The sequence below is a fragment of the Micrasema longulum genome, unplaced genomic scaffold, assembly GCF_059751315.1.
Source record: "Micrasema longulum isolate JH-2025_06_02 unplaced genomic scaffold, ASM5975131v1 h1tg000305l, whole genome shotgun sequence".
Taxonomy (NCBI): Eukaryota; Metazoa; Arthropoda; class Insecta; order Trichoptera; family Brachycentridae; genus Micrasema; species Micrasema longulum.
In genome coordinates this window covers 179,738-192,620 of record NW_028277509.1, presented here as the reverse complement: position 1 = coordinate 192,620, position 12,883 = coordinate 179,738, and the positions used below count along the sequence as shown (strand labels likewise).

The following is a 12,883-nucleotide window of genomic DNA, read 5'->3' as shown; positions in this document are numbered from 1 at the left end:
TATACTCGGGTCAAAATACGTAATTATTTAAACACCTTAATTAAAATGTATTGGCTACTGTACTCTCCGGCTCGCCTTTGGGCAATGCTCGGTTAGTAAATTTGACTTTAAATAGAGCTTACAACATTTTAATGTTAGTATGTTTATATGCATAATTCCTCTGTACGTGTGATGTCACCGTACTCCTCCTAAACGGCTTAACCGATTTACATGCGGTTTTCAGAAAAATATAGATCTTTGCGCTGTGCGTGTTCGTAGATATTAAAATCTTCAATCGAATATGTAAAAAAAAAGTTAGGAGCATAAATGTTTTATTCATCGATCTACCAGGGTTGCATTCTCATCGAATGCATTTGCAAAAAAAATGGAAAGATGTTGTTTTTTTGTGTATAAAAAAGTTAGTTTTTGAATGTTTACAAACAGCATTTGTTTTTTGTGGATCTCAATCAGATTCTTTCCTCAAATTCCTTATAATTTCCACCCATTTATTTATTTTTATTTGATTTTTGGTAATACTAAAATAATATTAAATTCAAAACATTAATTTAAATCGTATTCCAATAAAAGTACACCCCTTTGTTGGTGAGAAAACCGGAGTTTGACGTTTGCAAAAAAAATGCCATATTTGAAAAAATATTTATTTTATGTTTTGGAATTCAATCATAAGTAAGTACTTCGGTACCTACTTAAATTCAATATTATTTGTATATTAACAATTTTTAGTTTTTGAATTTAATCACAAACAAGTACCTAGGTACCTACTTATTAATTAAATGTCTTTTTCCAATGTAATAAATAGCAGGCAAGCCAACGGTTGGGCAGGACAACGTCTGTCGGGTCCGCTAGTTTTTAATAAAAATGAATACGCGAAAGAAATGAGACTTGAAAATTACGAATCGATAAATCATAGAGTGATTACCGAAATTTGTCTTTTTGCATCGCAAAAACGAATATAATGAGAAGTCATTGCTAACAGAAAAAAATCAAACAAAGATTGATCATTGCAGACTTGGGATCATCAGTCAAACTCAACTTCTGCAACTTCTCACCCAGTAGCGAGCGCCTTTTAAGCGTACCAAACTGATCAATTATCCTAAACATACCGAACTACAAAAACTGTTTTTCTTTTATCATTGTAATTGGACAAGCCAGATGCATAATTCAGAATGGCGTCCCATTCAAATTTGATCGGAATTACGCCGTATTTTAAATAAATGTCTGACGGGAGTAGCCAGAATGACTGCAAATTGGGCAGATCTTTTATTAGCACTTGAATTACAATAGTCCAATACGAGCTGCCGCCATACATAAATTTGTGAATAAATAATCAAGGATGACTTAATCATTGACTATTTTTCCAAATTCCCCCAATAAAACCCACAGTCTCTCATACGAATGATAGCAACATTTGTATTGGTTCACTTTACATACACTTTGATAAGTTGAATATTTTTTTATATTCATACACAATTTAAATACACCTTATTGGATAAGAAGTATTTTCATTGGTGTCATAACATCAACTCAATGAGAATCGTCTATATGGTATAAACATTACATTACGTATTTATATATTTTTTAGTTATAATTTTTTTTATTTTTGTTCGTAGTTATATTTTTTTTTTAAATAAATGCCCGCATGTGTCGGGAATATAATATATACTGCCGAAACAATAAAATTGTAATTTTTTATGATGCTCTCTCATCTCTGTTTTTGCGAATTCTCTTAGAAAAAAATATTATTTAATAAGTACACACGTACAACTTATTTTTGATTGCATTGTATTTTGTATAAAAAAATATTCAAAAATATGTATTACATCTTAATACATAAATCTATTTTGTGTAATTCTATGACTGAAGATATATATGCATGTAAGCTTGTATCGACGAATGCTTTCAAATTGTATGTTTCCTAGTATGTATCTTTGTTGAATTACCTAATAAAATAAAATAAAATGAAAAAAAACCAAATAACAGTTATTTTTTTCTTTTTCAAATGCTAATAATAATACAATACCCTGGAACCTATTTTTATCACGGGGAATACGTTCCATACAGTACCGTGTAAAAAAAAAGTACGATAAAAAAGAACGATGCTGGATAAAGTTTCATGTATAAAAATTAATTCGGGATTTAAAAACAAGAGAAATTTATTACTTTTATTGTATCACAATTTTATTCTTGAATGTAACATGACATCAAAATACTTAGAAAAATCGTTATGAAGATTCTCCATCACTATTATTATACGCCAAGTAAGTAAAAGAGCAATGTAGGCCATTCCAATATTGAATAGTATAATTATATTAATACTATTACGCATTTTTTAATAAATGTTCAAATTTTTTATTTAATTTAATTTTTGGACCGTGTTATCTCGAAGCCGTGTAAAAAGAGGTTGCAGTGTACTTGAAGAGCCAATCCGGGGACTTAATTACAAAAAAAGAATCTTTCACTACCTAAAAAGGTTTTCTAAATAAAAACAAGAATTTAATACAGTTAACGATACGGGAGTAACTGTCTGTGGCCAGAACTATCGAGGCAAGCGAAATAACGGAAAAGCGTGCACAAATAGCGATAAGAAAATGAACTTAACAAAAGAAGTAGGCTAGTAAGAAGTATATACCAACCTGCTAAATGTTTTCGCGAGTAGTCATCGCTGTACCTCCTGGACGAGTCGGTAGAAGAGCCATCTGAATTAAAATCAAAGCAGAACACTCACAAAACAAAAATCAAACAGTGCACGAACAGTGTTAGCAAAAAAAAAACAGCTCTAAAAATGTACTGGAGGTTAAAAATTAATAAAATAATCATCCAGACCACTGTTCATAACCAAATGTGTTTTAATTTTTACACTCTGACATCTTTTGAATATGTACATTTAATTATACGCAGTTGAAGGATGCAGCATATGCATAAAATGTAATCAAAATTAAAATTGATTGAGTGTATGGAAACCATGAAATTAAACAATATATTACTTAAAAAAATACGCTTTTACATTGCAAAAATTAGTTTGATGTAAAAGGATAGGATTACTACATTGCATTTTATAGTCTGCCGGCTCAGATATGCTGTATCCTTTAATACTATTAACAAAGAAGTGTCTTGATACGAAGGACACTATTGAAATTTTATATCGATAGGAATACCCGCAGCTAAAATATTAAATTCAAAACTAGAGGTCTGGTTGATTTATTTTAAGTCATTTGCAAACTAGCCGCAGAAAATGACGAAAAATAACGGAGAAAAGAAACATTGGTCAAATGGGCAAGTTGTGAAAAACAAATTAGTAAAAAATGAGGATATTTATTAGGAATAAGAAATTTCACAATCATAACACGAATTAGTTTTGTGTATTGTTTTATGACTGGATCGCAAATTATTATAAACTGCGTGCGCAAATTTCATGCAATTTTAGTCTGTTTTCCTCTGTTGTCTCATAACTTGTTCAACATTTTTCCAAGTAAATAATTTAACAAATAAAAAATATGCGAGAAATTGCACAGCATAAACATGTCGGCAGTGAGATGACTACATAGTATATCTGTTACTTTTTCCAAAACAGACATTTTCACATAGAACGTGCTAATATCTAATGAACAAAGTGACTGCCTGATTCTCAATAAAATCAGTAGTTTTTCCCAATTTAAATACTTTTAATGTTATTTTCATGACTGTGAAATATCAATTGTCAAAACAGATCCGTTTTTAAAATTGAAATCCAAAGCCGGTTACAAATTACCAACAACAAAATCTAATCAATCCTATTTTAAATGAGTAAGGAGGATGTAATAGACAAAATATAAATGAGGATGGTATAAAAAAAACTAGTTTTGATTAAAAGCCTTTAATTTCGGTCCGTGTTATTTGTTATTCCGCAGAGCATAAGTCAAACGATTAAATGAAGAATATCTCAAGATTAATTACGTAGAAGATATAAATGTATGTTATTACGAGGCATTCATCTTGGCGCGTGACGATTGTAGTTTTGATTAATTTGTGTAAAGAGAAAAAAAGAGAATAAAAAAATACAACACGTTAAAAAAACGCAAAAGTGACGTCCACTTAATGTGGATAACAGACAAACATAAAAATTATGTTAATATAGTAGGTATATTTAAAAAAATAAATTATATGCGCTTCCTTTTACTACTTTTTCCACTATCTTTTTCATCCCATGCCATTTCATTTTACTCTTGGTAAACTACATGTTATCTTTTATATTATTATTCCTACGTGAAACCCGTAATCAGTCGAATTATTTTTAAGGGAACAAAATGCCGAACACTCTTCTAGTGGAACGGAAGGCAACTGGCCGGCTTCTCCTGAAGAGTTTTAAGTGGTTTCATCTCCACGTGAGCAAATGCTGAGAAGTTCCTGATAAACCCACATTAGTATATCCCTCCTGATCCCAATAGTTAAGATAAATTTAACGTTATTTAATTGCAGAAAAATCCACTTTTTGAAATATAAACCTTGTATATTATAAGCAAGGTAAAAAATAATAAAGCAACTCCCATTTAAACAAACAAATTTAAAAAAGACGAGTTATTTGTTGTCATTTGTATGAATAGATTATTTTGTATAACTGTGATGTCAATTCAAATTTTTACAATTTAAAATTTGAAATGTTCAAATTCAGATGTCAATTCAAACGATCTTTGACCCCGAGTGAGTAAAAACAGCATTCTATTTCATTAGTATTATTCTGTCATTATTTTCTGTTTTTCTCTTTATTTTGTATAATTTTATAGTTTTATTCTCATGTATATTCGAAATTATATAACTTCAAATTTCTAAATAACTAAAACAGTGTAAGCCACTCTTCAAGCACAAGAGCTAGTCTCTGTTTTGGAAAGTTACTGTTTTAAGATTAACAAAATATATAAAAGGATATTACAATAGAAAAAAAAACATGTATCATTTTATGTAACTTCATAAATTAATAGAAAATAAAAAAAATCTAAACGCTGCGCTGTGATGTTCTATTATTATGTATCCGTTATGTTATCTGTCGTTCGTGTTATGCATTTGAAAATAATTATTGTAGATACAGGATACGAGCATATTTTTTGACTTTCGCGAAATGAAACAAAAAAAAGAATAATGGCCTTATGCTGTGATTAGTAGATGCGAATATAAATATAAACTATTTAGATCGTTTATATTTATGTTCGTATCGTATGAGAGGGAACGAGAGCAAAATATGGTTTTGGTTGCGTAAGAACGAGATGGATATATGAAGAACGAACGAACTTACGAAACTAAATTGTGACAGAATAAGCCTGCAAGCTATTTTACCTATGTGATATCGTGCGTTGTTCGTCTTAGATTCCTTGAATTGTTTTGATCGTTTTTTTTCAAGGAATAACCCGCTAAGGTTCTATTTTAGAAGCTTGCCAGCAAATGGCAAAGAGAGGACATGGAAGGAGGCCATAAAAAAAATACACCACAACAATCAGACAAATCGAGAAAAAAAACTTTCTTGGATTATTTTTTTGCAAGTAGCGGGAATCGAACTCACAATGCCGGTTTCACAGATGGCTGTCTAACCAAATGCGCCACGGCGCCTGTCGACGTACGAAAATTCTTGTGCTTCAACTAGTCAATGATCGTATACTCTGTATTTGCCTTGATTCCCACATTAACTTCTCAAAGAGAGTCTCCATTTCTGTTGTTAGTATCTTTCAAACTTTAGTAGGTATTACATTTTATTTCAAAATAGGTAAATATTAAAAATTACGCTAAACAAACAATCGAATAACACTGGAGGCGATATTCGGCCATCGGACAACGCGATGATTTGCGCAGCGGGACTCGCTCGCTCTTGACCTTGCTAATGAAAATACCGTAGGATGTAGGATGTGTAGAGGAGATCACATGGTATAGAACAATCGTAATTATTCCACACCTGTATAATAATATTCCAAGCAATTAACATCTTTGAGAGGAACGATGTTGATTCATGCCAAAGGTGTTACCTGTGTACTGCGAGGCGAACACACCAGCTAAACGCTCATTATATAGTTTGATAGAATCGACAAATTATCGCAAACGATGAATTGAAAACAGCAAACTCTTACAAAGGATTAAAACCAAATAACAGGGAGGTATTTTATAATCATAAAGCCTTAAAAAAATAATATGCCTATGATAAATAAATAAATAAATAAATTCAATATAGCCCACCTTTTGAGATTAAAATCAAAAAATCTGGTGCTTTTCAGCTTTTTCGATGTTTTTGTTGTTTTGTATGTCTGATTTGGTTTTTGTTCCAATTTTTATATGATTACTTTCATAACAAAAGACGACTAAACGAACGTTATAATGAAAACCGTTATTTAACTTGTTTACGGTTAAGTCTTCAATAAATTGGAAAAGTCCGCAGAAACCGTAGAAGAACGTGAATTAAATTAAATCCATTGAAAGGTAATTCGAAACACTGATCACCAAACTTTTATACATTAACGACAAATTAACCGATACCTGCGTCTAAAGTACAAGTATTTTAAAAGGTCGGTAGTCTTTTTACTTACGCGCACATAATAAATTGTGCCAAAGATAAATTGTGTTTCAGAGTGTAATTTATGTCATTTAATGTAATTTAATACTAAGTCCGGAAAAATTGTTGATATATTAACCGGTAACCTTGCTTTTAGCACTTGTATTTAATAAAAACAATATTTATATAAAAAGCTCTGGCATCGAGGATTAACGGGATTTCAGAGTTAAGAAGTCATTAACATAAAAGTAGGATACATAATTGAAATGTGTTGATTCGCAGAATCGGAATAATGGTGGGTGAAGATGCAGTTAAGCAAATGAGCTGGTTAGCGAGCAAGAATCTATGGGTCATATCGTATTGAAATAATCCGTAAAGAATCTCTGTTTATAATGTTTCTATTCATAAAATGGACATTAACGGGCGGGCTGCGAATGCCGTCATGAATATAGCATTTATAAGTATGTAGGTAATATGCAAATCCAACGAGCCGTTCAGCGCTCGTTTAGCAGATGTCACCTTTGGAAATAAAAACGAGCGCATAGTTTTCAGCAGGCACCATCGAATGTCGAGAGGCGCTAGAAAATTCTAGATTATGCCGAAACAAGAATTCACAAAATACGACTGAGCGAGCGAAGTATAAAACGCACTAATTAAACGCGCTTTGAATGTATCGGGCATAGAATTAAGAATAGTCCATAAACCGCATACGCACATCCAATAGAAGGCGACTCAACTACTCATAAATGAGTAGGTTTACGTTTTGCCTCATTAGTTTCTCTGTAGACGTCGCTCAGTACGCAACTTCTGATTTGAATTCAACCATGCCGTGTTGTGTCCTTTTAAAGTGTAGAAATACAGCTAGGATCTTAAAGAAACAGGATGGTATCACATTTCATGGGCAATTAGCAAATGAATGTGTAAGTAGCAAATGTATTACTTAAAAATATAATTATTTTTCCATCTATCAGATGGCCGAAGAAACAAAATGGATATTTCGTTAGTGTTGCCAGGGTAGTATTTTTTTTACCCTACTTTGCTGATCTAATTAGAGAATTAATGAAAATTAGACCTTGGATTAAACAACTCTGTGGTGGACATTTGACCGACATTATCTTTCAAACATCAAATATTATTTAACATGATATAAAAATATCCGTTTTATGTCAAATAAAATTTGTTTTATATTTTAAGTTGAAAGTTCATTAACTCAATGACCCTTAACTTATCTACTCTGTTGTGTCAATCAATATTTCCGCGTGCACAATAACATTTTAGAGAAATTAACAGATTGCTTTTTTATACCTTACATTTGTGGTATGTTTATATTTTTTCCCATCGTGCAACATTATGCAGCGACATCACAAATGCGCGCGGCGAATTTGGGGCATAGTAGGGGGATTATTGGACACAGTCCGATGTATTTAAATATGATTCTACGTTCCTTCTGGACTATTCTATGGTATCAGGAGTAACCATAGCGAAAACGATCATTTAGATTAGAGTATTCGAGAACAAGGAAAAACTTCAACAATGGAGTTATCTTTATTAAACATGACTATTTGGGTACTGAGCAGCTATATTATTGTAAAGTGTGGTCCGTACGATGGGCATTGATTGCCTGATATACTTATTAATATGACTATAAGTATTCACTTATATGTAACTGTGATTAGATATAATAGATGTAATAGATTATCATTTAAACCCGAATTTAAAAAAATAAAGAAGATATAGGAAAAGCGAGGAGTGCGAACAATGATGTCATTCTATTTTTTCAGAAATGTTCTTTAAAACGTTACACTGTCTGTATTTTTTTACCACATTAAGATTCGAAGGAAAATATAAATGTATTAAAAAAAAATTATAGTTATTCTCATATATAACTATATTTGGACATTAAGAATTTAATACATGAAACTCAAAAAGTTTTGAATTTGTAAGATGTAAGATTATGAATATTGGACACAGCAAAGATGTGAAAATAGTTTTCTAATACCTACTCATAAATATTTATATATGCAAGTAAAAAAGCCTGAAATTTTAACTATTGCGTAAATATTTTTTTTATCAAAAGTTGTGTTCGACTCGATGACTACTCTCAAGTAAAATTCCGAAAAAAGTAATCGAGCGCGAATAAGTCCGCCTCGTTGTGTAGTGGCTGAAGGGTTCGCCTACCATGCTAGATGTCCTGGATTCGATTTCTAGCAGGGTGGACGTGACATGTAGGTATTGAAAGTGATTCGTCACTGCAATATTTCATTGATCCTGGATTGGAACCTAAAGCGTAAGACTGATCACCTTACTTTCTTTGTAGCAATAATTAATTTTGAAACGTTTTTACGCATTATAACAGAAAGTATCTCAATAAAAAATATAAATTGCCGCTTGGAGTTATTTAAGTTATTTATATAGGAGCCGCGTATTTTTTACATCGAAGACGATATACATTATTAGCAAAATTCACAGGAATAAATGGAGCAAGTACTGTAAAACTAAAAAATCTTATATGTTTCCATCAGAGCGTTATGCTCTGGCAAAAAGTACCTGGTCAGCGCCACGCGAAGGAACTAAAAAAAGGGTACTCGCAAAGGTTTGCCTTCGACCTAATGAAGCTCAGCCAAAATCAAGTGAGGGTTTTCACTAGAGCCTTTACTGGGCACTGCAAATTAAACAAACACCTTGCTAGAATGCACCTTTCCGAAACTTCTAGATCTTTTAGATCTTCTCTATGTGAATGTGATGCTTTACATCATAACCTATCTTCTTTGATTACAAAATAGAAAATATTGATTTAGATGTGGTCAAGTCTAATAAGGACCTCGGAGTTATCATGGACTGTAAACTTACCTTTAATGAACATATTGATGCTATGATTAACAAGTCACTGGGTTTTGTTAGCAGGACATCTAGTGATTTTACTAATATGTTCACGGTTAAAACATTATATTGCTCACTTGTTCGTCCTCTTTTAGAATATGCATCCGTGATCTGGTCTTCCTTCTATGTAGGCCGGATAAATCATATCGAATCGGTGCAACATCGTTTGCTAAGAAAAGTGGCATGGATGATTGGCCTCGAGAGGGGAGACTACACTTACGGATAAATGGAGTCAATGTTAAAAATCTCAAGTCTACAAAAAACGTAGAAATAACATTGACTCCATATTTATGTTTAATTTGCTAAATAGCTTAATTGATGTACCATCGTTACTAGAACAGGTGGCATTCAATGTTCCGATCCGCCGGTTGCGAAATAATAATGTGCTGTTCCTCGATCAACACAGCACAAACTATGGCTTGCATGCACCAATGTCCCGATTGTGTCGTATTGTAAACCCGAGACAAGATCTGGACTTTTTTGGTGTAAGCCCTTATAGTTTTAAAAATTCACTAAGATAGACCGGATCTTGTCTTGAGGTAGTAATTTTTTTTTGTCCTAGCTTTAATTTTATTTATTTGTATTTTATTATATTACTGTCTGAATTTATTATAAGAAATTGTATTTACCATCGTTAGAATAGACTGCATAAGTCCGTCAAATAATTAAATAAATAATAAATAAATAAAAAGAGCCTCATCCTCGGGGGACCACTGGTTAGACCTGATGATATTAAAGAGCTCGACCCCTACCTAATAGCCCGATTCTTTACGGATCTGGGCTTGGAGGGGGAGATTTAACAAAATGTAAACTCTCGCCTTCCAGACAGTAGCCAGGCTCTTTATAGACCTGGGCTTAGAAGGCGAGAACTATTCTATCACAAAAGATCTTCACAGGTCGCAGTGACGTCAGGAGCTTGAATAGCACTGATCCCCACTACTAAGAATAAGAATGTTTCAATCAACTTTGATGATGATTTAGATTTTTCAATGATTAAAATAAAATTAGTAAATAATTTCCCAGTAACTTACAATAAACGCCTTGAACAATGACTTGTGAAGAAATATTTCTCTGAATCAAGAAGGTCGTGACTTTAGATACGGTACACCACAGCACAGGTACAACGTGAATATTTTGCAAAAGGTTATTCTCAGTAACCGTCCTCCTATGAATTGCAACAGTTATACAGCATTGTTGTGTTCACCACACCCTAAATAGTATAATATGATGTTAAATACCCACAACTGAACTTAAATATTGTGAATTTATTTTATGGCACTTTACTTTTGGGTTGTGGTCCCGTGGCTAGTGTCTCGGACTCGCGGCTCAAAGGTCCGTGGTTCGAATCCCACTCTACCCCGACTTGATTCTCATTTAAGTTATTTACAACTCGTTGAAAATGGCCCTTAAAATGAAATATTTGGGTAAATCATAAGAACGCAAATATTTATTTTATTAAGAAAAAAAAAAATATATATTTAATTAGTCAGTTTCGAAGTAAAAGAAAAGAACTAATTAAAACAGGACCGCGATATGCAAGGTGAAAGTATTTAATAGAAAGATCAGATAAAAAAAATTAAAGACGTAGAGAATTAAGAACACCTACGTACACCGAATGGTAGGAATAGAAAATAAAATACTTTACGTATTAAGAAAATTCGAATGCTGTAAAAATCAACTTAACTTTTTGTATTTTGCTTCTCTACACTTAAATAATACCCACCGTAAACTAAAATAAATTAACTAGTAGTATTTTATCGTTATTTATGAATATCTATAAAGCATAATTTAGTTCGATACTAAAAAAAACAGTTTATCAGATAAGTACCTACATTTAATTTGTTATACCATGAAACGCTTGTATATGAATTTTGTACCTGTCACGTAAAAGCCGTAAGGGGTGCAATTATGAATCTAATTTACTACTACCGGATACTACTTCCCTAATCGAAAACCTCACCGCACGCCCCTGGTAGGAATATATAACTTATGAAATGTTGTTATATAACACAAATGATAATTATCCGCCGCATAAAAGAACTTTAACAATAAAAAGCCAACGCAAAAGCTGACCCTGAAATCGCAGCCATGATTCAGACCGTGATTCTCTGTGCGCCGAGTGACTGAAAAAACCACAAGAGATTTTGTATAGTGAAAAGTGACCTAGATCTAGAAAACAGTGGAGAGGGTGTGGGGAAAGTAACAAGTGAGACCAATTCTGCGGAAGCTAAATGGAAGCTCGTCTGCCCTCCTGTGAATGTTTAAACACGCGCAAAAGGTAAAAAATTAGGGAATCGAATTTTAATTATCAAATTGAAAAAAAAACGCCCTTGAACCTGTAGCAATTGCACAGAAATCTTTAATCCGAGTCATTTAAAAAAAAACATTTCGTTATCCAAGTGACTTGCTCTTCAAAGAATTCAGAGTACTGAATATTATTCAACAGTATATATTGAGAACGGTGGTGGTTACACACATAAATAGAGACATTTACCCGAGCGTCAACCACAACCATAATACAAGATACTCTAATAGGGATATGATACTAAGTGAAGGGGTCAACACTGTTCTGGCATCGAGACAACACTATTACGTAGGCAACAAGGTCCATAACCTTTTGCCAGAATCGTGGAAAGACGGGAGTGTTGTCAAGTTACGGATGCATGGATCTTGGAGAGAGACCTCTTGATAAGAGAACTATGTCCCGGTCTCTTCGGCTCTCATATCCAGGTTAGACTGTAACTCAAAATAATTGTAATCCTTCATTTGTATTTTGTATTTTATAGTACATGTCTCGTATTAAGAAGTTCCTAAAGAAGTTGCTGAATGTACATCTTGAGTGGTTTATGCTATGTATATGTGCCGCATGTAATGTATATGTTTGTGTATGTTTTATATGTGCGTTCATGTGTGTGCGTGGATGGCTCGGAGTGTACATTCGGTATTTTTATTTATTTTAATTTATTACCTCCATTGGAAACGCAAATGTCAACAATTATTCTTTTCTCACTTAAAATTCTTATTTATTTATTATTTTTTGTCACATTTAATGTTTATATCTTTTTAATTTATGAAAACTTAATTGGTCTTTTTATGTTAAAAAATTGTTGTTTTTAGTACTTATTTTGTATGACTGTATGTTTTCTGAATAAAATAAAAAAATAAAAATAAAAATAAAAAACTAGCAATTAATTTTTTTAAATAAATAATTGAAAAAATTAAGGTGAGTGATGTGATTTTTTTTCGGTTTCTATTTTAGTATTCCTAGATCCACGCCATACAGTTATTTTATTATCTTTTAACTTTCTAAAACAACAAAACCACACGACAGCTTCTGTGCAAACCATTCCAGGTCAAACGGTAACATGGTTGTGAGTTGTGACCGCATTCACGCGATGCACGGTCAAGTTCCGAGTGATCAGCAAAGAGTTGAGAAATTAGTCACTCGATTCATTACTGGCCTATGCAGACCTTGATCCCGCGTCGGTTCACAAC

General features: G+C 32.5%; 1 protein-coding gene across 16 annotated transcripts in view; it reads right to left on the bottom strand.

Moving 5' to 3' along the window:
* Positions 1–12,883, bottom strand: part of CLIP-190 (Cytoplasmic linker protein 190) — a 145,841-nt gene that overhangs the window by 39,174 nt on the left and 93,784 nt on the right. For 12 of the 16 annotated variants that reach the window (XM_088224667.1, XM_088224671.1, XM_088224673.1 and 9 more), the window contains one exon: positions 2,634–2,696. The exons of the other annotated variants lie outside the window; for them this stretch is intronic. In XM_088224667.1, coding sequence (XP_088080793.1) covers positions 2,634–2,696 — 63 coding nt within the window. The remainder of the gene's footprint in view (positions 1–2,633; positions 2,697–12,883) is intronic. 16 annotated transcript variants of the gene reach the window in all.